The following is a 26,799-nucleotide window of genomic DNA, read 5'->3' on the forward strand; positions in this document are numbered from 1 at the left end:
TCCGCGTTTTTTGCAGCAAGGCACCCAGACACCATGGGGAAGCTAGTGGCGCTGACCTTGCTGGGGGCCAGTTTGGCCTTAATGGGGGAAAGGCTTCTGAATTTTAGGTGAGTGGACATCTCCATGGAGACGTCTTTAGCTCTCTTTCCTTTCTAGTCCATGTCAGGGATGACCCACTTCCAACTTACTAGCGGGTGGAAAGGAGCAGTTTTGGACCTCAGTCCCTAATGAACTTCTCCTTGAGACTCACCCGTTAGGAAAAGGGACAGCTGCTCGCCTTTCTAGGCTGCCAGGGTAGGAAAGCCCACAGTTGATCTCTGTTCCAGGTCTTCTGTTGCACTGCCTTTGTGAAATGCTAAAGTCCTCTGCAAGTGCTGAACTTGGGGGAGGGGCCCAGACTAGCAGCTGGGTGTTTATGACTGACTCAGACACTGAAAGTGCTGTGTGTTACAGAACCCATGCCACTTTGGAAGATGAGCCAGGACACGGGGAAGAGAGCTCCAGGAAAATGGGGAAGAGAGCTGAACCCCGCAGACAGAAACTGGCTTGGAGGGTGGTTGACATTTTGAAGTAGAAGATCCGGCAGGGACAGCCATCCCGGAATTAAACTCATTTTGATCTGAAAGAACTTTTAAAACAAAACAAAACAAAAACGCTTTTTTTTTGTTTTTTGTTTTTTTGTTTGTTTGTTTTTGTTTTTTTGTTTTGTTTTGTGTTTTTTTTTTTTTTTTTTGTTTTTTGTTTTTTGTTTTGCCTTATTGCTACATGGGGCTGAGGTCTTTGCTTGCCATCAAGTTGTTTTTATTCTTTCTCTGAGGAGGCACTGGTCTCGGAGGTTTGCTGCTGCAATCTGTTCAGATACTTGATATCTGTTGGCAACACTTTGTAGTCCAGCTTGAGAGTGCTCATTGACACCCTTCCTCCCCAAATAACAAATGACAGAATCGTCAAGTAGTAAATTTAAGGGTGTCACACACGCACACACACACACACACACACACACACACACACACACACACACACACCACGTCTGGTACAGCTAGGGTGATCAACACCTGCTCCCCTACCCCATCTGAGTTACAACTGTATCCCGAAAGAGTAATTTTTATAAGTGATCAAAAGGTAAATCTAACTTCAGTCTTCATGAATATCGTTTGATTAATATTTTAAATTCTACCTAGCATTTAGAACACTGTTGCACTGCAAAATAAGGGTACTGTGCTGAAAAGTATTTTGGCTAGTGCCTTTAATAGTAAGTCAGCATAGGATTAGTTGAAATGAGCTAACAGCAAAAGTGAACAGTTCAGCTCCTTGGAGACCTCAAAGAAATTGGGATTTTTTTTTCTCCCTACTGGAGGAAGAAGGTCAAAAGAAAACAAGAAAATATGAAGGGTGGTAAGTACAGATTCATAATAGGTAATATTTAGGACTATGATGTAATGCTATTTTATTCCTTTAAATGAAGAGTGTTGTTCGGTTCTGCCTAGCATTAAGTGGGGGTCTTATATTTCTTATAGAATTGTGCTGTGTTCCTTCAGCAATAACTGTGAAGTCAGCTTCTGTAGGCACAGTGCTCATGTGAGACAGATCACGGAACTAGAAATCAGAGGCGTTGCCTACCTATCTGTATGGCACCCATGAAAAGAAGCATCGTAATTTTCACCACAGAACAGTGACTGAAAGACCTCCATTTCTACAGTTCAGACATTGACTTGGGATGAGGTGCTTTGACCTCCATGTTGGTTTCTTCGTGTTGATTTTTATCTTCTACAGAGAACGAGTTAGTACCTCTCGAGAAATAAAGCCCACAGAACCACAGAACTGCCACTTGATTGAGGGACTTGGTGAGTACATGGAGGTAGTGGGATTTCTTGGTCGTCATTTCCCTGCATCTACTAAATCATTTAATTTCCTATTACTTCTTGGTACCTCCACGTACAGTCTCCATGGAGTTTCCATAGACCACCATCTAAATGGCTTTCCTCAGACTGCCTCCTTAAGGGCATTTCTCCATCATCTGATGAATTCCACTTACTATTTCTTCTCTACTGACTCTCCTCCCTCCCCCTCCTCCTCCTCCTCCTCCTCCTCCTCCTCCTCCTTCTTCTTCTTCTTCTTCTTCTTCTTCTTCTTCTTCTTCTTCTTCTTCTCTCTCTCTCTCTCTCTCTCTCTCTCTCTCTCTCTCTCTCTCCTTGGCAATCTTGAAGTCAAGTATCCTTTCCTTCATCATTTTCTGGTAAGCACTTCTCAGATATATCCAGACTTTCAGCCCACCTAGATTTCTTTCAAAATTATGAATCTGGGGGGGGGTGGTGGCGGGATGGGGTGGGAAGAAAAAATATGAATATCAACTCTGCAGCTATACCTCCAGCCTCACAAACTGGAAGTCTCCTCTCCCCATTGCTGAGGCCAGTTTTGATTATTTAGATTCTGATTTAACTGGCATCAGCCTCACAACCCTGACACTCCTTCTGCAGTTCCTCAGCCCAAGACTGGCTCTTAAACCCTTTTCTACAGTGTGGCCCATCATCCTCTGGAAACTTGGTTAAAAACCTGAGGACCATTGGTTTCCTCTTTGTTCCTCCTGCTCCCACAGGAGACCAGCAAGCAGCAGTCTCCTCTGTGCCCACAGACCTCATCTCCTTGGCCCTGCAACCTTGTTTACTTGGGCTGCAAGCCTCCAGTTTTACTACTAGGAAAGAAAACGACAATCCAGTCAGAGTCTGCTCACTGTCCGAGAATAGGAATGCACTCCGTCTTTCTCATCTTCGCTGTGACATTTTCTTCCCCATAGTTGAGCACTGCAGTCAACTACAGGTTCCTCTCTCCTCCTCATTCTCACAGCAGGCCGAAACTCAGTTCGAATCCACGCCTACCACCGAGCTTATTTCTGAGCTGGTGTTCTTGTTCATTATCAGATTGTAAACTCCTAGGGTCAAAGACTTTATTTATTGGTATGAGCTAAGACAGCTTATTTTCTGATGTGAATCTGTGTTTTCTTTTTCTTGTTAAAAGACTTTTTAAAGAAGCAGAAAAGTAGCCCCTTGGTTTGGGGTTTTTATTCTTTTACCTCCTACCTTGTCTTTTCTTTTTGTTCATTTGTTTATATTAGTTTTGATTTTTGAGATAGTTTCTCAGGTATCTCAGGGTGGCTTTGAACCCATTATCTACCCAATAATAAGCTGAGCTTCCCACCCTCTTGCCTCCACTAGTGCTGGGATCATAGGGGTGCCCTATAGTGCCCAGTTTGTGTGGTGGTAGGGATAGGATCCCTGTCAACTGAGCTACATCGACAGCCCTGTTCCAGGCACTTAAAAGTGGTTTGTGCTGCCAAGTAGGGACTGAAGGATGGCGACACTCCCTAGGTAACTGTGGTGTTTCAGAAGCCAAGTATTAAAGGGATTCTATTGGAAAGGCGTGAGCATGTGCAGCATATGTGGACTTCTGAGGTTAGCTGGCCCTTCGACCACCTTAGGGCAGTTTGGGAAGTAGCAAGCGTCAGAAGGAGGCTCAAGGTGTCTCCAGAGAAGCTGCACCAGTACTCTGTGTGTTCCAGCCCAAACAGTGGCCTCAGGTCAGAAGTGACGGGATCGTCAGTATTTAAAAGGGTTACAGGAAATTATCCAGAAGGTTACGTTCTGCTTGATTTTTAAGAACCTTCTCTAGGATCACAGTACAAGTCTTAACAGACAATAGACAATAATGGCTCCAGTGCATTTTTTTTAATCAGTCTTATAAAAATGAGGCTCTCGATTCAAGCCCCAATAAAGACCCAAAGACTGACTCTCTCTCTCTCTCTCTCTCTCTCTCTCTCTCTCTCTCTCTCCTCTTTATCTCTTTCTCTGCCTTTCTCTCTCTGTGTCTCTGTGTCTCTCTTTCTCTCTCTCTCCCTCTCTCTCTCTCTCTCTCTCTCTCTCTCTCTCTCTCACACACACACACACACACACACACACACACACACACACACAAGGCAACAATAAACAAAAGCAAAAATTTTTTAAATGGATCAGACTTAATTTAATATGAACGGCAAGGCAACAGGACATTCACCTACTTGCTCACTCTCTGGATCAGTGGTTCTTAGCCTCCCAACACTGCAGCCCTCTTATATAGTTCCTCATGTTATGGTGGCCCCCATCATAAAATCAGTTTCTTTGCTACTTCATAACTGTAGTTTTGCTATTGTTGTGAATCACAATATGAATATTTTTGACAAGAGAGGTTTGCCAAAGGGGTTGAGACCCACAGGTTAAGAGCCACTGGTCTACAGAGTAACAGCCATGCTCACTGCATGTGTATTTCTCAAAACGTGAATCTGCCAAGCAGTTTAGGGAAATAATTACATTGTGAGATTTTTAATGTCTACTGTAATTCTCAAATTATATAAGTTAGCTAAAGTTGAGAAACTAAAGCTACAGTAAATACTGTAAGGCATAGGTCAAGTGCCCTGATTACCCAAATAGTTTAATAGGCTTATATGGGATGAAAAAAAAATGATTTAACATTGGCACATTTTACATCTGTCGTGTGTTTATATTTTATGCTTGAAGAACTGAATATATTAGGATGAATGCAGTTCATTTGTTAATAAAAACAATGCTGCTGGTTGTGTAAAAACAAAACAAAGCAAAACAACAAAAGCAGGAAGTTCTCGGGTCAATGGTGTGTACCTACAAGTGCGGTGTTAACTCCTTCGCAAACACCTGTTCTAGCCACACAGATCTTTGAAGCCCGTATCTATGCTTTTCATGGAAGACACTGATTAAATTAGTTGCCTGATGGTCCATATATTCGCTTGGTTTAAGGATTAGGATAGTTTCTTCCATGCTTCTGTAGTCTCTGTTGTATAATGCTAATCTCCCAACAGCACATTTTTATTATCGACGTTCTAAAAATCTTATTGCAACAGAAGATGCCGGTAGGTAGAATATTACTAAATGAAAACTGACCAGAAGAAGGTGACTAAATATTTAAGTAGAGATAGCTAAGAAGACACTAGTCACAAGCTCTATGTACTTGATGGTAGAGGGTTTAATGTAGCAATGGAGGGACTGAAGGACTTTAAGTGGAATACAGCAGACACATAGCCAAATAAAGTTCTTTTCTCTTTTTTTCTTTACAACTAGATGGGTTTTAATTGTTATTTAAATTATTTCTACTTTGTGTGTGTGTGTGTGTGTGTGTGTGTGTGTGTGTGTACAAATGAACAACTCTAGCAAGGTTCAACTACTCAAGAAAACACCAATACAGAGCTAGAATGTATCCAGGAGGACAGTATCAAAGGGAACTGAGCCCAAGCCAAAATGGGACTGGATTTGGAGCTACACGAAGGAGCATGAGATTTGTACAGCTAGCTCTAGCAGGCCTTTAGAAGAGAAGCCTTAAGGTGGGGGAGTGATACGGTTAACTTAGCAGTCTAGAAAGATGTGTTGACAGACAATGGCCTATGGAAGCAAGCTAGCCTAATCGGAACTTGTTGTAGAAACCTGGGAGTACATATATGATAAATAAGTGAAGGTTTGGGGGACGAAAGAAAAGGGGAGGTGGAAAAGATAGCTCCAGGTTCCCTGCTCTGGGAACCTGAGGATGGAGGTGCTGCTATTCATTGTCGATGAAAGATGGAAAAGATAAAGGAAGACGAAGTGTCCAGATCTGTTAGGAGCCTGTTGAGCATGAGAAGCCAGGTGGCATGTTCAGCACTGGATGACCGTTAGGAGTCTGAACTTGCAAGAAGGACTTGATGCCGATCAGAGAACCGAGGACAGGTGGGTGGCAGCTGAAACTGCAGGACCCGGCTGTTGCTCGCTCTGCCTTGAGAAGCAAAGTAAGGGCAGGCAGACTTTATTCTATATTGAGAGCCGAGTGAGAGATAAAGGCAACAGGAAACTAAGAAGGGGTAATCAGAAAGGTGGGAGAAATACCAAGGAAGTAACCGACCTGCAGTGCTGAATGACTTTACTCCATGTGTGGGTTTTCCCAGAGTGCATTTCACTCCTTATGGAAATAGCATCAAGCTTCGCAAGGCATCTGGGCACCGAGGTAGGTAAATCTTGATGAACCCAAATGCTCAGGGGATGGGACGCTCTGTTTAACTTTAGTTTTCACATTACTAGTTGGGGATTAGCTTCTCTCCGATCTCCGGTCTTCAGCTCCTCTCACTCGCCCGCCATTCTATTGGTTCAAATTTACATTTTCTTTGGCTTTGTCCTGGTTTTCTTTTCCACATCCACCCATATTCTCTCCCAGTCGCCTAGTGACAACCTAGTCATCCATTTCCCCAGGTATCCATTTCCCTCGTGTTCCAATTATTGTGGCTGTGTAACACACAGCCCCACACTTCATGACACTGAACAGTACGTTAGGACATAGCAACACACACCTGTAATTCCAGCATTCAGGAGGCTGAGGCAGGAGGATCATGAGTTCAAAGTCCTTCTGTGCTACCTAGGGAGAAACTGTATCATGACAAACAAGAAAATTTTAGGTTTTTTTCTTGTCTTCAGTATTGGCAGGGTTTAGTGAAGAAAGTCCAGTTGTTCTATTTGTACTAGCAGAGATGACTCAGAGGTTGGTAATAAGCCACCTGGGACCCCCTGGCTTTTCTCCTCATCTTTTCCATTCTTTACATCCCTTGCTCTGTAGCTTTGAATAACCAGACTTCTATATTTTACTTCAGGGCACATCCTTGAGACAGTGGAGGAGGGAGAGAAAGGAGACAGAAGGAGGAAGAGGAGGGAAGAAGGAACACGAGGAGGAAGAGATGGAGGGACAGACTAGACCAGGGCAGCTATGGCTATGAAATGTAGCCTCTGACGTCACATGACATTGTATTTACCCCTCTTGATTTGTCAAGACAATGTCAAAATTCCTTCAGGCTTTAGGGGAGAGAATTTAGACCTTGCCTCACTGTGGAAGAGTGTGAAAACTCACATCATCTGGTAGAGTGTGAAGCTGGGCTCTGATGTCTAGTTAGCCATATTAAATTTCTTTCTACTAGATACAGTCCTCTGGCCCATCCCTGCTCAAACAGTGTATACTTAGAACAATGTGCAAGGCTTTCAAGGAGGAGGTGATCTGACCCTACTCTTTCTCATTAAACTAACTGTTCTCCACAGCCTGTCCCAAGCCTGACTGTCACCTACTGAACCAATAATTTCTCAGTGTGATTGTACATGCTTAGGTCTGACAGGTTGTAGAATGAAGAATATTCGGCAGAGAGACTTCCAAGGGAAGCATCTTAGTGTTGACTAAACAATTCCATTCAGTAAGTAAGGAACAGTCTTTTTGTGAGGAATAACACAGACTTTCTCAGTATATATGCCGAGCAAGTTGTAATTTAAAGAATAAAACTAGGATATGATTTTATTTTTATAGGGTAGTTTGCTTTGCACTTTTCTCCTGAAAATGGAATTTTTAGGAAGAATTTAATGCTTGGAGAGACAGACATAAGTGTTCTAAGAGCAGCTATACCTGTGGGATTTCTGAAAGTTACCTTAATTTCCCAAGTAAATGGTTGAAATAGTCAGTGCATTTTCCCAAAAAAAAAAAAAAAAAAAAAAAACCTCGAAAGTTTGGGCTATTGAACTTCTTCTTTGAAGGCTCCACATATGCATCCTTGCGATTATTTTCTGTTTTGTGTTTTGCAGAGAATGGCTCTGAAGATATTGATATACTTCCTAGTGGGCTGGCTTTTATCTCCACCGTGAGTATCTGCCAACCGCTCTGATGCTCACATCAATAGCTGTGTAGACGGTGCATTAAAGTTTCCAGCTAAAGATGCCAGATGGACCCCTACATGCTCATCCCACCTCTGGGTAGACCAGTCAACTACAAAAGCCAGACTGCAATCTGGAGGGCTAATTAGAGCACCACAGGCATGCCTAACTCTGGCTGCCTCATGTGGGCAACTTCCTGTGGGCAGCTGCATGCTCGGTTAGGGTCTCCATAAATGTGTATTGATGTCCATTTGGCTCTCAGGCTGGCCTCCAGATCTGTCTTGTTGCTTCTCAGCTCTATCACTGACTTATTGGGGGGTACTTCAGTGTCTGGTAGTCATCTCACTAGCCAGTATTCTTGTCATGCCTGCTCATGTGTGCAGCTCTGTAAATGTTAATGAGTTTAAAAGTCAATAGGTGAGCTCTCAGCTATTCCTTCAATGTGTTTCCATGAGTAGAGTAGAAGATTATTTTATTCTTTATATCACTTTGTGAAGTTTTAAATGACTAGGACTTTATGCTTGGGAAGGAAGGAAGGAAGGAAGGAAGGAAGGAAGGAAGGAAGGAAGGAAGGAAGGAAGGAAGATCAGAAAAAGAAAGGAAGAACTATGTATTTACTACATATTGAAGGTTTCCATGCATCTATCAAGCCAATAGCTCATTGGGATAGGGTCTGAGATTTACTGGTTTTGTTTTTGTGGTGTTTGTTAAACATTGAAACCAGAGGTGTGTGCATATCAGGAACCCTACCAACTCGCTAAGTCCAGAGCTTTGGATTCATGATTTTGAAAAAGTGGATTTACCACACTTTCAGTGTGAATTTTGTTGCTGCTGCTGTTGTTGTTCTGGTTGCTAGAATTGCATGTGAAATATTCAATTGTTTACACACCACTAATTTCCATGAATTCTAAGTCTAAATATGTTTGACTGACTCAAAGAAAGACGTCCTATAGGTATCGTGATCTGAATTTGCAGGTTTGTAAGTATGCAGAGTATAGTACAGAAGTCTCCGTTGAATTTTAAATATGGAGAGGCAGGATTGTCGTTCTTTACTTTTCCTTCAAACTCAAGGATAAAACAAAACTGTCTGGAAAAGTCTCTTTTACCTTGACCTCAATTTTCTGTTGTTAAGTTTGATTTTCCTGGGCTATGCCAAAAAGACCTGCAAACGCCATTATTCTGTATAGTTAGGAGATGTCATTGCTCTTGGAAAGTATTTGTTGTTTCTATTCTATGCTTCCCCATGGCAGCAGAGATTCCAAGTCATTGCTAAACAAGAAGAACACATTATCATCCTGAGTACTGTGTGAGAGATGTGTGCGTGCCTGCTCTTCTCATCCTGCTGTAAACTGGCAACTCCTGCTTAGAGCTTAGAATCATGCTCTTTCGCTCTGCTTCTAATCTTCCTGCATTCGTTATCATGTTCTCCTTGCCTCTCCTAAGGCCTTCTTGACTCTTTTGACAAGGTTTAGAAGCTGCAGAGGCAGAAAAGGGTTCTATGGAGATAGATAGAGCATTTGTAAAGTGACAAAGAGCTTATCCCCACCCCCCAACCCTAGCCTTGGGACTTGGCATGCTTCTTACCCTCAAGATTACTCCCATCCTCCCATTTTGCCAGTTTAGCTTCTTGTTCTTGCTGAAGCCTCCCTGTGAAGGTACTCAGATTCTTCAGCAAGTCTTCCCTGGTTCTGTTGTTGGATAGGAGTGAGCTATCTATCCTAGGTACCACCATATCCTGATATGTTCTTGTTGCAATGTCATTCAACTTTAAGTTCTTTGAATCGGGGACATGGATGTGTTCATTAATGCTCCAGACACCCAGTCTAGTACTGAACATATGAAATCTGAGGAGGGCTTCATGAATGTCTACCCATATATGCAATAGACAGGAGGGAATCAGAAGCCTGTACCTCAAATCGACTGTCACTATTTCCAGTCATGAGTGGTATGGATGCATTTGCATGCTGTTACTGGCATCCAATAGGATTCCTGCCACCAGTTCTAACCCAACAGAATGCCATAAACAGAAACTTAAATCTTCTTCCAGAAATATTTCCTTAGCACTCTTAATCCCGTGCCTTACTGTTGCATCTGTTAAATCTTGTCTTTTCATTTTTTCTGCTTTCTTTGTTTGATGACAGTGTCCTCCTCATCTGTCTCTATGACACCATGGTGCTTTTAGAGATATGTTGCCTTCACGCACACATACAATGGTGTATGTGTCTCAAGGTAGTGTATCCCTATGTATGGAATGGCAGAAGAGCTTTACAATGAATGAGTCAAGCAAATAGCTTGAGGTCCCTAACATTTCCTCCTTTGGTATTGCTATTCTTTGATCCAAACACATTACTGACAAATTAGCTACAGAGAGAGAAATTTCATGGCCCAATGAATCAGTGACACGCTTAACTGAGGAGAATAAATATCCACCAGAGAGAGGATCTGGAGGGACGTGTTTGACTGGTTTTGGCAAGTCTACTTGAAGCTGACCTTAGGAGGAAAATGAAGAATGTAGGCTATAGTCCCAGAAAGAGGTTCTGAGTAGACATGCATATGAGGGGATTACTGGGGGACATGAAATAGCTGAAGCTTTATGAATAAAAGAAGTAGGAAAGTGCACCGGGAGAAAATGGGTCTAAGGACAGACCAAAGAAAAATCTAAGAGGCAGAAATAGAGACAGAAATTCTCTCTCAGACCTCTGCTTCTGACTTTTTGATATGAGTGAAGGAGGCACATGACAGTGTCTAGAACCCATAGCAGTAAATAGAGAAAGGACTGCCCAGGAAGACATTTTGAGACTGTTGCCATGACCTGTGGAGATAGTGTTTCCACAAAATACTAGAGGTACAATGTGGATCCCAGAGAAAGGAGAGTTGCAATAAATCAGGTAATAAGGTTGGGTGATATTGCTGAGAAATTTCTGGTAAAATAAAAAGATAAATACATATTTGAAGTAAGTAAGAAGGATGATTATTTTGAGGAATGAAAAATGAACAAATGAAAAATGAAAAATTCCAGGTCACGGAAGTCATTAATGAAAAATGTGGAACAGGGGATCAGGAAAAGAGGTGACAGGTTTAATAGAAGAGTAGAAGCATGTCTCATCCTCAAGAAAAGAGGGAGAAGAGAAGAACTGAAGGATTAGTCACAGAATGGAGTCAGCGGCAATTTCCATTAACTGCCATGGCGTTTCCAGAGAGGAAGGAGGCAAACGATAATTTCATGAGAAGCAGAATGGCACATGGACAGAATGGCATGAGATGAAACACATTTAGGATACATGTATGGAAAACAGAATGAAGTTTCTATGCCAGTGAATAAGAAATCCAATGGTGCATGGTGACTTCCAGATGATGAAGAGATATACTAAGAATTCTTCAAGGTGATTTTAGAAGCCCCCCTCTTTTCTTCATAATCATTATAGTATGTGTGACGGTGTCTCCCTATAGTGTTTACTGTAATATGTTGAGAATTTCAAACAATTTATTTGGATCATATTCACTCCAACTCTTCTCCCAAATTCTTCCCAGATTAATCCCCATATCCACACCCCTTCTCGGCTTCCCATCTCATCCCTCTTTTTAATAACACAAAGTTCACTTTGTGCTGTCTATGTACTCATTGGTATGGGACTACCTACTGGAACTTGGGTGAACCAAGGGCCATACTCCTAAAGAAAAAATAATGAAAGCACCCCCCCAACCCCAGTTGTCTCTGTGGACTGGGGGCAGATAAGGATGGAAACAGGAGGGATCAGGTGTAAAGAGGATAAAGGAAGGATGTCCTCCTTCTTAAGAGCTTGGCCAGGCAAAGAAAGGGCAGAGAGAAGATCCATTACAGAAACAAGTAGTGCGGCTACTTCAGAGAGATTGTTGACTTGGTGGGACAGAATCTGGCCCAGAAACAGAGTCTGAGAGTCAGGCCCTACCCATCCTTGCTCCAGGTGTGTTAAAGGAGGAAAATTTAAAAAAAAACCTGGAACTTCTCCCATGGTTTCAGAGATTTCCTTCCAACAGCACTGAGATACAAGGTTTGTAGGAGGAAGATTTCACGTAAAACTTGGAGGAGGCTAAAGAGATGGCCCAGCAGTAAGATCACTTAAGTCTTTGACAGAGTGCCTGGTACAGTGCTCAACACTAGCATGGCGGCTCACATCTGTCTAAAACTTGTTTTATGATATCCTACACCCTCTTCTCATCTCCAAGGCCGTCAGACCCCGACATGTGAAGGCCATACATATGCACTCAAACACTCATCTACATAAAACAAGAATGAACTAATCATTTCAAAAAAAAATGGGGTGATGTGGACAGGAGTGTGCAGAGGACACTGACCACCCCAAAGTGAGGGGCAACAGAAGGGCCAGTGAGTGTCTGTATTTACAAGGATAAGAGCAGAAAGAGAATTGGGAGAGACAGTAGAGTAGAAAGGAGAAAGTCTAACTAAGACTTAGAGAGGGGAAAAAAAAGCTAGTCTATTTTGAGTTAAATTAGAGTGACAGGGAAGAAATCTGAGTATAAGAACTGTTTAGTTATTGGATAGAAACCTCAAGGTTGGACACAGGGACCTGGGGTATGTTAAAGGTTCAGTTCCTTGTGGATGTCTATTGTTGATTGATAAAGACTTGGCCCTATGGGTACTGTTCAAAGTATTTGAATGAAGTTTTTGTACTCTTTAGAGTAAAGGTTCAAGGTAGAATTTTCAGACATTTCCTATAGCAACAACGTAAGTCAGAAATCTTTATGATGCTGACACCTGTGCTGACTTGTAGCTGGTACTATTTATGATAATATAATATAACTAGTGGAAGCATACGATCAATAGAATCAATAGAATTTGGATATGGAAACTATCAACTATCAAGATTGGAAAGAATCCTAGGCTGTGTAAGTTTCAGTTGCTTCATTTTACAGAAGAGTACCCCAAGACCTGGGCAGACCAAAGGACTCTAAGAAAGTAACACAGCTTGGTGCCCGGCATTGTAATCTGTGGCTTAATTCTTTCTAAGATAAAAAATGCTTCCTTTTCTCAATTGTGGCTTTTCCTGTATTCACAAACAAAGAATGGTGTTTCTGACCATGCCCCTCCCCCAGATCCCTGAATGGTTTTAGCGGACAGAGAACAATCCACCAAATCAAAATGAAAATGCAGAACCCGAAACATTTTTGTTTGTCTTTGAGATTTTGGCTGCTATAGGAAAATAGCGTTTAAATATGCGTAAGTGCGTACTTATTCTCTGTTTTCATAGGGACTAAAATATCCAGGTATGCCAAGCTTTGCACCAGACAAGCCAGGAAGAATCTTCCTGATGGATCTGAATGAACCATACCCAAAGGCACAAGCACTGGAAATCAGTGATGGGTTCGACCAGGAGTCACTGAATCCCCACGGGATCAGCACTTTCATCGACAAAGGTACAACCCAAGTGACCAAGAGTAAGGGAGATTGGAAGGAAGAGGCGACATAGATCCCCTGCAGGGCAGCATTTATGTTAAAGGTATAGGCCAGGTGCTATTCAACCAAAGAAATGTAGGGAACATTTGCAAAAGTTTCAACGTTCACAAGAAACAGTTTTAAACATTGATCTAAAGAAGGAAGGCGAAACTGAGGCCCGGTGGTTTCCTTTCATCCACCTTTCTTCTTCACCTATAACCCGTTTAAATAAGAAATCAAACATATAAAGTGAAGGCCCTTTGACAACAATAGTATAACAGGGAAAAAAATCATACCATAAGAGACAAAGGAATAAATTGGAATCCTAGGAACTGAAACCCCAATTTTGTACCTAAAAATACTGCCAAAAAAGTGGGAAAAAAAGAAAACATGCTCAAAGAATGACAGATAAGACATGCGAGACAATATGTCTGATTCAGAGCTTCCACAGACCATATTTACAACTTGTTTTAATGACTGCTTTATTACTGTGAAGAGACACCATGACCCAAACAAGTTGGGGAAGAAAGGGCCTATTTGAATAAAGTAAGTCGGAGCAGGAACTCAAGCAGGGCAGGAATCTGGAGGCAGGAACTAGTGCTAAGGCCACGGAGGAGTGCTGCTTACTGGCTTACTCATTAGTGCTCGTTCAACCTGCTTTTTTACAGAACCTATGACCACTGGCCCGTGTATGGCAGTGTCCACAATGCGCTGAGCCCTCGTCAATTACTAATTAAGAAAAATGTCCAACAGTTAGGAAACATGGAAGCATTTTGCCAGTTGAGGTTCCCTTTCCAGTGGCTCTAGCTTGCGGCCAGTTGACATTAAACCCTCCAGCATGCCCCTCAACATCCGAGAGACAAATAAACTTATTTACATGTAGACAGGTTTCCGAAGAGACATTTCTCCTATGAAAGTATACAAACGCCAATTAAGATGTTAAAGGACATTTGACCATTTTAGCCATTTGTGAAATGCAAATGAAGTCAAAATAAGTCACTTCATGTACACAAGAATAATAAAAGGAACATGAGACTAGGTACAGGGCAGTAGGTAACAGGATCTCCCCATTGGTCTTCAAGCATAGACCCTAGTTTGAATCCTTAGCACCTACCTAAAAAGCCAAGTATGGCTGTTTATTCCTGAAACTCCAATATTGAGAGTGGGGACAAGTAGATTCTCAGAATTCACCAACCAGCCAGTGAGAGACCTTGTCTCAAGGCAATAAGGCAGAAAGTAATGGAGTAATGTCTTGCTCTAACCTTCATACCCTATAATGTACATGTACCACACATATATACATTACTCTACTGCTACTACTACTACTACCACTACTACTACTACTACTACTACTACTACTACTACTACTACTACTACTCACACACACACACACACACACACACACACACACACATGAGACAAGTAATAACAAATGTAAGTAAAGATGTGGAGAAATTGGGCTCCTTTGCTGGTGATATTGTGAGAGGTGCATCCACTTCCGGAAGCTGTCGGTCAGTTCAAAATCTGGTGTTATCATGTGACGCAGCAGCTTTGCTCTCTGGTGTGTGATCAGCAGAACTGGCAACACTTCTACACAAACACTCCTGCATCGATGTTCGTGTCAGCCTTTCTCCTAGTACTCACATGCCCATTAACTGATGAGCATGTAACATAATTTCTACAATAGGGCATCATTTGGCAATAGAAAGGAGGTGGTGGGGTAGTGTGCTGTGACATGCAAGGCCTTGAAAATGCTATGCCATGTGGAGTAGTCCAGTCACTGGGCAGAGGCTGGGAAGAAGGGGAAATGGAAAGGAACAGCTAAATAATGGGGGATTTATATGAGGGCTGATGCACATATTCTGGAACTAGGTAGTGCTTATTACTGCATAACTCTATGAATATACTAAAACGCACTAAATTTTACATTTTACAAGACTGAATTTAATGGTATGTGACTCATATCTCAAGAAACTACCCCAGAAACAAATCTTCTATTATCCACCCTGAAAATAGCCATGTCTGGTACATTTTGCTTGTTATAGTCCATAATTCCAAACTAATTTAAATGTAATATATTTGTGAATCCATTGAACATATATGGATGCCATTGTAGAAATAAAAAGGGTATCTCCCTCTCTTGGCATTCTTTGCTTCTACTTACTAGTTTTTACTCCTGTTTTCTTCTCAAAATATATTCACCATGAAAATGTATGCAACACATTCATTACTGGAATCGGAGATTCAAGAACTATAACCAAGACAGAATAGGAACTGAGCAAACAGGTATTTGGTGAGCAAGTGAATATGGATGCTGTAGCATCGGACAGCTTACACTAATACTCCATTTAATGAGATGGAGAAGCTGGGATTGGGAGAAATGTGATACAGGGTTGACTTCTCTGAGGAAATGGCCAGGTGGATTCATTTATCTTGTGTCTCTTACTTGGTAAAACTAGGGAACCACATTGTACCTAACCCTCTTCAGCCACACCTTCTTTGCCCAACACTGTGCTGGCTAACACATTCCAAAGAGAGCTGAGGTAAGAGAGCAGTCAGTTAGCCTAGACTACTTCACTGTATTGGATGTTAGAGTTAGGGATATCAGGAGGTCAGATTCAAAGGAAGGATCATCTTACAGATTAACTACCAACCATATACTTTGGCTTCTAGATGTTGAATGTACCGTGATTGACAGCCAACTTTATTTATTTATTCCTTAATTAAGGGACTAATTCACCAGGCCAAAATGTCGCATGGAGGACTGTGAGGATGAAACGAGCCTGCAGAACAAAACTTGTCTTTCTGCTGTGGAAGGGAGAGCCATGGAGACCTAAGACTGGGCTAATCCAGTGCAGAATGGACACCTGCCACTCTGCTTCCCACAAAAGTGTCTGAGTAGAACCTGGAATCCACCCCACATTCTGTTGCCAAATGCTGGGCCCTATAACACAGCAGAATGAGACCAAAGGAAAGATTCACCTGTCAGGGGGAGCAATTCCACCTAATTTGCATGGAAGAGATTAATGTGGTCAGAGGCCCTGAGTGTAATGGGCCTCAGACCTGCTCCGTTACATGTGTGGTAGCAAATAGGAACAACAGATACAGATAAACTTCCCAGTGAGAGGACAGGATCAGAGGAGTCCCTAAAGGCCTCAGACCTACACCTTCCTATAAGTCATGAATCCTCCACCTTCAATCCTCTTCACAGCAGTTTGCGTTTCAGAGCAAAAGCGGGCAGCTGAGAACATTCTTGAGGTTGGCTATGCCCGGGGTTAGCTGGCTTGTTCCTGTTGGTGTGTTTACTTTACAGGTCTGTAAATGTTGTTACTCAACTCAGGTATTTGGCTTGCGTTAGAAGTTCATTGTACGGCTGAGGAACAGCTTCCCTTAAAGCATTCCCATACCCCGAGTTTTCTTGAACTTTGGTCGAAATGTAGACCTTTGTGACACACCCCCAAAATGTCTCAGCAGAGATTACTCGCTCGGTGACGAGCCATCCATCTCTTTAGAGAGGGTGTGGTAGTGAAGCTGTAGAAACCACTGCACAAACACACATGCTATGCACTGTTGCTTGGTAAAATTGCTGTGTTTGATAAAATTGCTGGGTTACCCCCTATTGGAGGTTTAATTTCTTCAAAAAACAGAAGCATCTAGCATTGGCATTAAGGACCTAACTGACAGTTCATAAAAGCAACTATCGCCCAGTAGTGCCCGCCTCTATCATTCCACTACTCCATGAGTGGAGCCTTGAAATTCAACTTAAGCCGGAGAACATAGCAAGATCCCATCCAAGACAAAACCTTGGGAGACAATCAGGTTTTTTAAAGACGTCTAATAATGGGTACCAGAAGCTCACTCAAACTTCTCGGAAATTATATCTTTCTCTGAAATCATATCTCTCCCTCCCTCTCCCATTTAGACAACACTGTGTATCTTTACGCTGTGAATCACGCCCACATGGACTCCACGGTGGAGATATTTAAGTTTGAAGAACAACAGCGTTCTCTCGTCCACCTGAAAACCATAAAACATGAGCTTTTCGAGAGGTATGGGGTTAAAGCTACTCGTGATTCTATTTACCCTGCACCTCCGCTGTGCACCTCCACTTTCTTTGGTTCAGCAGGCATTCGTCAGCTTTTGTTTCGCAAGCAATTCTTTTTTTTCTCTCTAAAGCTTTCTAAAGCCTCCCATGGTGGGACTGCCCAGCACCTCAGTAGAAATTGCTGTGTTCAGTATTGAATGTCTCTATATTTTCCCACTTTTTGAAAGCTCTTTAATCCCATAAAGGTGCTCAATTAGATTCCCAGCTCCAGTTCCAACCTCTTTGCCACAGCAACTCAATACTGTGCTCTCTTTAAACACCTACTCCCTCTGCCAATCATAGTGGTGGGTTGTGTTCGCTGAGTCTTACCCACTGGGTATTATAATCAACCTCCAGATGAGTTATTTCTTTGTATCCAATTCTTTAAAGAAGAATTTGATAAAAATTTAAATAAATGAAAACAACCTGTGGGAACTTATAAAAATTACCTTAAGTGTGTGTGTCGATTGTGTGCCAAGTGCTAGGGGAAAAATACTTTGTTTAACTGAACGGTCACACGGCATTTAGTAACGAGCATAAGTAAACCGAGTCTCATAGAAGTTGTGGGCCAGGGAGGTTGCCTGAGTCAGTTTCTGATTGACGTAGTCATCACATAAGCTCCAGTCTGACAAAGCTGAACTCTTAATTTGCAGTGATAGGCATCATTCTTTTTTTTTTTCCCTTTTCTTTTTTTTCGGAGCTGGGGACCGAACCCAGGGCCTTGCGGTTGCTAGGCAAGTGCTCTACCACTGAGCTAAATCCCCAACTGGCATCATTCTTATTAAATTTGGAAAATTAATATTCTTTAGTAGATAGCCAATTTCAGGGTTTAAACGGTAAGACTCTCTCTCTCTCTCTCTCTCTCTCTCTCTCTCTCTCTCTCTCTCTCTCTCTCTTATGAAGTAAGCACATCAGGAGGTTCTGCAGCCACAGTGGATCCGAACCTCACAGGATTTTCTAGGGAAAGGGAGGGAAAAGAAAGAAAGGGGATTGTTGGGAGTTGAACGGTGTCCTACAAAATGGCAAAATAATCCCCAAGTCACCCAAATTTCACTTTTCTAAAATTTTATATTAAGTGTATGCTTGAATTTCTTCCACACATACTTCAGAATGCCACCTTGCTTGGAAATGGTCAATTAAAGATGCAGACTTAGTCGACTAAGACAGATCTGTAATCCAGTTAGAAGGCAGATGCGTGCAGAAGAGAGACATACAAAGGCGAATACTGGCCCAACTCTGGAGTGAAAGATCAATAGGTCAGGGGGAGTTTCCTGCATGTGGAAAAGCCACAGACAAGAGTTTTTCCACAGAAACTTCAGTGGGACTATGGCTCTGCTAACTCTCCGACTCTGTTGAACCATGTTCGAATAGCTTCTGTTGTTTAATCCCTACAGTTGCTGGTAGCTTATTATAACAGACGCAGGAAACATACGTGACGAAGGGGTAGAGGTGCCTGGTCGAGTCACTCATTACCAAGTGCAGTTGACACAGATTGAAATCGGAGGTTACCTCGAAAATACAACAACAGCCTTGGTTCATAATAATCTGACCATGATAAGAAAAGAGAAGTTTATCCTGTGACCTCAGTTCTCCTAAGTCAAAGGTGCCCCAAGGGCCTTCTCACTCTTGCCCCACCCACTCGCACATGTGAGAGGTAAACCTATGCTATCCTGTGCTTTGACAGTGGAAGGCAAGAGGTCATAGCTGTGACCTTTTGTGAAGTGGCATCTGTGGGAGCCCTCCCAAGACTGGTTGAATTTGAGCCTACTTGACAGTGGGAAGAGGCCAGTGAGACTGCAGGATCTAAGGAGTTTGAGAGGAGTAACACACACAATGGGCAATAAATACAAAGGGCAATGCTCAGCCTCACAGGAGGAAACTGTGAGGCAACTTAGTACAGAGTGCCAGGCAAGACTTTAATGTAATTTATGATGTCACTCAAAATCATTTGACAGAGAGGTACTCAGGCCAAGTCACGAAGGATGGATAGGCTAGCAATGTGGAAAGCTGTACAAAACTGCAGAATGATTTCTGATTCATCCAAAGTTTCCTTTCCTAAAATAGTATTTGTTTAAAACAAAACAAAACAAACAAACAACAGAAACCCCTCTGGGTTCATGAGATGGCTTAGTAGGTATAGATGCTTGCCAGCAAGCCTGACAACCTGTGCTTGATCTCTGGGACATACATGGTAGAAGGAAGAGAACAGGCTCCTGCAAGTTGTCCTTTGACCTCTGCACATGCACTGTTGTGGATGTCTTGGAGAGCTAATGAATGTGCACATGCATACACGCTTGCACGCTTGCACGCTGGCACACTCGCATGTGCATGCAAACACATACAGAGATAAATGATAAATAAAAATCTGCCATCTTTCTTTTTAACTTTCAAGTCACATTTCCATACTCTCTTGTCTAAAATGACATTGGTTGTATTATAAACTCGAAGCTTTCTTAAAAGAAAGAGAAAATGTAAATGCCCAGATAGACTTGGTTAAGAGATAAAGACAGGAAGGAATGCCCATGGCTCAAAGCTGTGTGGTTTTCTTTCATTATCTTACTCAAGTTGCACATGGCAATCAAGGGACCTAGTGTCGCTTAGGGTCCTAGGAGGACAGAACAGGAAAAAAATGGTGGTTATGAAAATACAATGGAACACTCATTGGTTCTCCAGCTCTTTCATTAAGAAACCAAACCCAGGGCCTGGGGAGATGGCTCAGTCAGTAAACTGCTTATCTCACAAGCATGAGGACTCAGGTTTGACCCTCAGAACTCAATTACAAAAGAATGGCTAGGCATAGTAGCATGCGCTTGTAATCTCAGTGACAGGAAGAGAGAGATAGGTCAATCCTTGGGGTTTATGGGTCAACCACCCTAGAAACCTCAAGAATCAAGGTAGATGGGACTTGAGGAACTACACTTGAACTTGACCTCTTACCTGCTCTCCCCAGATACATACATGAATATGCACACAAATATCCACAAACAAAAGAAACCACATCTTTTTCGGTAAAATCAAGCCATATGACAGTGCTTTGCTTTTAAAATTAAACCTAACTCTAGAGGATCTAAAATAAAGATATTGTATGTGTCACAGAAAACTATCATTGACATCTACAAGTCTAGAGTTTGTTAATATACATATTCACTTTTTACTTAAAATCATAGACAAAAGAAAATATGTGGAAGTAAAATCTGAATATTTTATGGGATTAATTAATTCATCTCTACCATTTAAAACAGACGAACATGTTGATCTAGGTAGATATTAATAGCTTTGTCAATAATCAAGATATTCAAATACCTAATGGGTTTCTTGCTCTTTTTCTTTCTAGTGTGAATGACATTGTGGTTCTTGGGCCAGAGCAGTTCTATGCTACAAGAGACCACTACTTTACCAGTCATTTCTTGGTACTTCTGGAGATGATCTTGGACCCTCACTGGACTTCTGTTCTTTTCTACAGCCCCAAAGAGGTCAAAGTAGTAGCCCAAGGATTTAGTTCTGCCAATGGAATCACAGTCTCACTAGACCAGAAGTATGCTTTTTATTTTCTGCCCTTTGCCCCTGATACTTTGAAGAGCTCCTTGCCTGAAGAGATCCACTAAGTTCAAGTAGTTAGTATGTGTGTGGAGGCCTCAGGTGTGCCCACAGTTCATACCAAATGTGTGATCTTAAAGGGTCTTTGTTTTCTTGAATTTCAAGTCCCCTCCAGTAGGAAGAGAAAATATGGCCCTTGCTCTAAATTCTTATATAACTAGATACAGTCCTTTCCAACATTCTTTCTGAAAGCAGGATGCTTATTAAATATCACTGCACTTTATGAGCCCAAAAATTATTTAATCACATGAATAAGGTCAGGCTAACCAAAAGCTCTTATCAGAGAGAGAAGTCTGCCCCAGACATGTGATGGTATAGTTGTCAGACGTATGATTATTCCCTGACTGTTTTTAAGAAAGCATGAAATTGTAAAAGCAAATTGGCTGATGATTAAGAAGTGAAGGCTTTCAGAACAGAGATACACTATGAATAGCAACCTTTAGATCTGAGATTCTGCGTAGAGCTGATCCTTGTAGAACATGCCTGTTGGCTGGATGTAGTGGTGCGTGTCTTTAATGCCAGAACTTAGGAGTCAGAAGCAGGAAGGTATCTGTTATTTTGAGGCCAGCCTGTCCTACATATAGTCAGTTCCAGGACAACCAAAGGCTACAGTGGGACCATTGTCAAAAACAAAACAAACAAAAAGCCAAAACAAAACAAAAACAACTACAGAAAAGAAATTGCCTCTAAACATTCCTTATGTTTTAAAAACATGAGTGTGATCGAGCTTCGTGGCCACACCATCGTTTCCCCTGTACTAAGTTTGAAAGTGTGGACTCTATCCTTGGAAGGATTCCCTTTCCTCATTCTCCTCAGCAATGACATTGAGGCTGTATGTCATCTGCAATACCAGTTTTCACTTTATGGTCATATTTTACATCAAAAGCCTATAAAACCTTTCAGTAATATTAAAAATACCGCTTCATTTTCTACTTTTATAGTGTTGTAGAAAGACATCGCAGTGTCTCTTCAAGCTAGTGTGAATTTTTATATAAGACACAGTATCATATTTCATTACCACTTGCTTAAGTGTAAGTGTTACTTTACAGGTATGTCTATGTAGCTGATGTAACAGCTAAGAACATTCACATAATGAAAAAACACGATAATTGGGATTTAACTCCAGTGAAGGTAAGAGTACCCCAGCCAACCCACACCACAAGGCCTCATACATTAGTCTCATACTTGACCCAGCAATGCTCTTAAGGATATACGTTTATTTACATTTTTAGATGCAATCACAAACCCTTAGCGATACTAGTGTCCAGTGCTGGGGAAGAGCTGGCCGGAGGCAGGGAGGGCAGAGAAGAACATTGAGATAATGTCCTTACTACTTCATATCTGTGGAAGGTAATTCAGCTGGGCACCTTAGTGGATAACCTGACTGTTGATCCAGCCACCGGAGATATTTTGGCAGGATGCCATCCTAACCCCATGAAGCTCTTGATCTATAACCCGGAGGATCCCCCAGGGTCAGAAGTAAGTATCGATTTCTCCTTGAACTAACGTGGAAATCTACATGAGTGAAAATTTCGCTGAGGTGATGTTGAGGGTTCATGTGGGTTGGGTTCCATTTATATTCCAAAACCGAACAAAATCTTTATGCAAAAATGTAGACATATTGGCAGTTTAGAGAGAGGGGGCTCCTACATTTTTTAAGTCACCAGGGGCCAATATAATATCATTGCCAGACAGCAGGTCCTAACTTCACTGTGGCTTTTTGTGCTATTGAGAGTAAAGAGGAAAGATGACCTTGATAATTCATATTGATATAGATTTGTACTACTGTATTTCCAACTTAGAAGCCTCTGCAGGGGTCAGAGAGGGAGAAATGTATAAAACCATCTTCATTCATTGAGCACGAGCCTGCACAACGGGTTTAAGTGACTAGTCTCTGAAGCAAATGTATTTTTATTCTCAAATTCTAATTATGATAGTAATAAAGACTGATTTATTTTAAAGTATATCTCCTAAAGTGAAAAACTATTGAATTATCTGAAACATTTAAACCAACTGAATAAGACAATATGCATAAGGCAATTTAATATGGTGTTGAGCTTAATGATAATAATCATAATTTAGAATTTTTCATTGAATTTAGCTGCAAGTACAAATTCTTTCACAGATATTTGGAAAGACTTATTACTGACAATTACATTTTGCTAGATATTGTTTTAATGCTTGGACTATATCAGAAAGTAAACACACGGGGTTGGGGATTTAGCTCAGTGGTAGAGCGCTTGCCTAGCAAGCCCAAAGCCCTGGGTTCGGGTCCTCAGCTCGAAAAAGAAAAAAAGAAAAAGAAAGAGAGAGAGAAGAGAGAGAGAGAGAGAGAGAGAGAGAGAAAGAAAGTAAACACACATAGACTAGTTAGATGGTAAAACACTTGCCACTCAAGCCTTATGACTTGAGCTTGATCCTGGGTCTCACCATGGAAGGAGAGAACCAACTACCAAGGGTTTTCCTCTGACCCCACAAGGGATATGGCATGAGTGTGCCTGTCCTGCATGCCCATGTGCTCCCTGAAACACACATACTTAGCAAAACTAATAAGCTATGAAATAAAACTTTAAACAAACATAAAAAATTGCCAGGCTTCCATTCTTAGGGGACAGAAGGACAGACTCTAAATGAAAGTACAGATGGTAAGTTGTATAGAACAACCAAGCACAGCTAAATAGAGGGTTAAGACTGATGTACAGAGGTATGGTAGGTCCTAGGTTAGAATGTAAGGTGTGGGTTGAAGTACTTTGTGACCCATTTGGTAAGTTGAAAAACTGAGATTCAAATCTTAACATGTTCATTCACCAAGGTGGGATTATTTCCTTCTTAACGGTGTGGCTGATTTTTAATTCTTTTTCTTTGCAATTCACAGATCAGTCATGAGAACTTTAAAAGAGAATTTTAAAGAAATATTTAAGGCAATCATATTATTGAGATTTTATGGTTACAGTTTCCAAGCAACCTCTAGAAGACATTTACAAATAGGATCCCCATAATGACAACAGCAGTTGACATGCCAACAAGGATGGGGAAAATGTCACAAAGTCCTGCCCCTAGACGAAAGGCTACAGCCAATCAATGGCTGCTGAGAAAAGAAGAATCCATTTCCCAGGTGGTCAGTCCTAAACACATGGGCATCAGCACCGAACAGACTCAGCAGGATATGAGTGGGTATACAACTAGTAATTAAAGAAGAAGAGACCATGGATTTGAGAGGGACTGGGCTATGGGAACAGTTGAGTTAGGGATAGTGAAAAGTAAATACCATGTAATAATAAGTTTCAGTACAGTAGACCAACTTTTCTTATTATATAGAGGTATCTAAAGCCTGACATATACTTACTTGATTTCATTATTAGTTTTTCACATCTATATTTATATAAAATAAATAAAAAGCACGTCAAATGTGAAAGTAATAGATTTCCTTTTTAAACCATTTTTTAAGATGTAAGATAACCTGATTAAATGTCTTTGGATAGATACAGCTCCTATTCTAGATACTGAAGAAAGCCTAGATCTCATTTTGCAATCATTTAAATGAGTTACAATGTTCACCCAGTGAGTAAAAATCATGCAGCTAACACTTGTCTTTCTACAGCATGGAAGCCCTCAAGTGAACCTAGAACAATCTCTTGGACTTTGAGGTTTATTTAGTCAGCCTATTCTCACTTTGTCCTTAGATTCGTTTCACAATAAATTAAAATTTAAAATATATAAGATATATATGTATATATTATTTATACATAAATTTTATATACTTATATAAATAATGTAATATAATAAATAATATACATATATTTATTATTTCCAGAAGTATAGCTTACACCTAGAATAAGAAGAATCATTACCCCATCCAGTGAGCTACCCTTCCTTATTCAGTTATATATTCCACTGACTTTCTAGATAAGACAGAGCTTCCCTACAGAAGCTCAATCACAATGGCTGCCTTTAAAGTTAGGGTTAATGTTGCTGTGAGGAAACACCGGGATGAAAATAACTTGGGGAAGACAGGGTTTATTCAGTTTAAGCGTCCATATTGCTTTTCATTATCAAAGGAAGTGAGGATAGGAACTCAGGAACTGGAGGCAGGAGCTGATGCAGAGGCCATGGAGGGGTGCTGCTTTCTGGCTTGCTCCCCATAGCTGGCTCAGTCTGCTTTCTTATAGAACCCAGGACCATCAGCTCAGGAATGGCACCTCCCACAATGGTCTGGGACCTCCCCCATCAATGGTCAATTAAGACCATTCCCTAGAGCCAGATTTTATATCAGCATTTTGTTTTCAATTGAGGTTCCTTCCTTTCCAACAACTCTACCTTGTATCAATAGTTGACATAAAACCAGTCAACACAAAGGGAATGCAAACTTATCACTGTGAAATAATTGAAAACCTTTTAACATCTGGTTCTCTAGTTTAAATACCTGTTTATTCCAGATAAGACTTACGTAACCACAGTGACTGACCTTTCTCCACTCAGTAGAGTCTTGTGCTTTCTGCATGAGACCCAAAAGTTCTTGGAGCTTAAAAAGGAGAACAAAAATTAAATGGGAAAACAAAAAAACAATCCTAAGCTTCATAGAGATCAATAAACATAACCGGTGCTTCAGTGCTTGGCTGTTTTCCTTTGGTTCCTATCTTAGTCATCCCCCACCCCCACCCCCACCCCATCCCCCACCCTGTGAACTTCATCCAGATTACTTGGAAACCTAAGAGCTTATGTGTTTACTGATTAGCAAAGCTGGGTGAGCTAATCCTAGGGATCAATAACAGCCCTAGGCAGTGGTGCCTCCAAACTCCTGTATTTTATTTCTGTTTTTTAGCTGCCTCTTAGATATGGGGTCCTTCAGCAGAGAGGATGGCCACCCTCTTGACTATCAGATTAGGCTAACTGACTGAGTGTCTTTTACTCAACTCGTCCTGGGATTTTCTGTCCATGTTATAGGCTCAGTCAAAGGCACATGTACAGATGGGAACTACGGGCAACTCAGGAGTTAGACAAGTGTTTATGGGACCCAAGTTTCTTCTCTAGGGATGCCTGCATTATCAAACTGCTGAAGTGTCTATGGAGGAATTTGACAGGAATGTTAACAGTCCAGTTTAGGACATTAGTACCTTTCAGATGAAATTCAGATTTTTAGCTTACTGGTTTCTGAAAATATGCATTTGTCCCAGAATTGGTGGGAAGGGAAATATCTAGAAATAGATGTTCCTGGGCAGTATATTAATGAGTGATCTTCTCTTGACAGGTACTACGTATCCAGGATCCTTTGTCAGATAACCCCAGGGTGAGCACACTGTATGCAAACAACGGCTCTGTGCTTCAGGGCAGCACCGTGGCTTCTGTGTATCATAAAAAAATGCTCATAGGCACAATATTTCACAAAGCTCTCTATTGTGAACTCTAGATCTTTCTAAAAATCTTTATATTTGACAGAAGTAAAATTGTAATTGTTTGATAAGGGGAACTGTAATTCTTTACAATTACCAGTGACAGTATGTATGGCTTTTCTTATGGAGAAAAGTGAGTGAGTATAGAAACTTACATACACAAAATCAAGAGTCAGGTTAGTAGCAAGGCAACCAGAAACCCAAGTGTTCTGCTACATTTAATATGCCCAACATTCTGTATACGCTGTGATGGGTAGGCTGTGACCATTTAGGTTTCCCACTCACTTGAACTTGTGCCCATTGTTATCTGTCCAGCAATGTCACCTCTTACACCTGTGATAGTCCGAGGCTTCTGCAGTCCATAGAAATAAAGAAGCTAATGGCTAACTATTTACAGTTCTTGTTCTGTTTTCTATCTTGTGTGCGACACCATCTTCCAGGCACATATTCTGACCTGTAACTCTCATCTTTAAACTCCAAAGCCTGCCTTGAACATGGATTTGCCGCAAAATATAGTCATACAGGGAAGAGGACTCTGGAAATTTAATATACATAAATCTCACCAGCTAGCTTGGCACA

At 41.3% G+C, this 26,799-nt stretch overlaps 1 protein-coding gene across 1 annotated transcript; it reads left to right on the plus strand.

Annotated features, from left to right (window-relative positions):
* Positions 1-14: 14 nt before the first annotated feature.
* On the plus strand, positions 15-26,799 carry Pon3 (paraoxonase 3). The gene is made up of 9 exons (XM_032906968.1): positions 15-107; positions 1,774-1,844; positions 7,647-7,702; positions 12,965-13,130; positions 17,072-17,198; positions 20,568-20,768; positions 21,880-21,961; positions 22,181-22,309; positions 26,079-26,799. Exons 1-9 carry the CDS (start codon positions 34-36, stop codon positions 26,235-26,237), a joined length of 1,065 nt encoding a protein of 354 aa, XP_032762859.1. The 5' UTR covers positions 15-33; the 3' UTR covers positions 26,238-26,799.

Source organism: Rattus rattus, chromosome 6 (assembly GCF_011064425.1).
Source record: "Rattus rattus isolate New Zealand chromosome 6, Rrattus_CSIRO_v1, whole genome shotgun sequence".
In the NCBI taxonomy this organism is placed as follows: domain Eukaryota; kingdom Metazoa; phylum Chordata; class Mammalia; order Rodentia; family Muridae; genus Rattus; species Rattus rattus.

What these genes read in the sequence shown, in the direction of transcription:
- Pon3 (XM_032906968.1), top strand. Translation starts at nt 34, where the DNA reads ATGGGGAAGCTAGTGGCGCTGACCTTGCTGGGGGCCAGTTTGGCCTTA. An exon ending in GAAAGGCTTCTGAATTTTAG is followed by an intron (nt 108 to 1,773) that starts GTGAGTGGACAT and finishes TATCTTCTACAG; the next exon opens with AGAACGAGTTAGTACCTCTC. An exon ending in GGGATTTAACTCCAGTGAAG is followed by an intron (nt 21,962 to 22,180) that starts GTAAGAGTACCC and finishes TATCTGTGGAAG; the next exon opens with GTAATTCAGCTGGGCACCTT.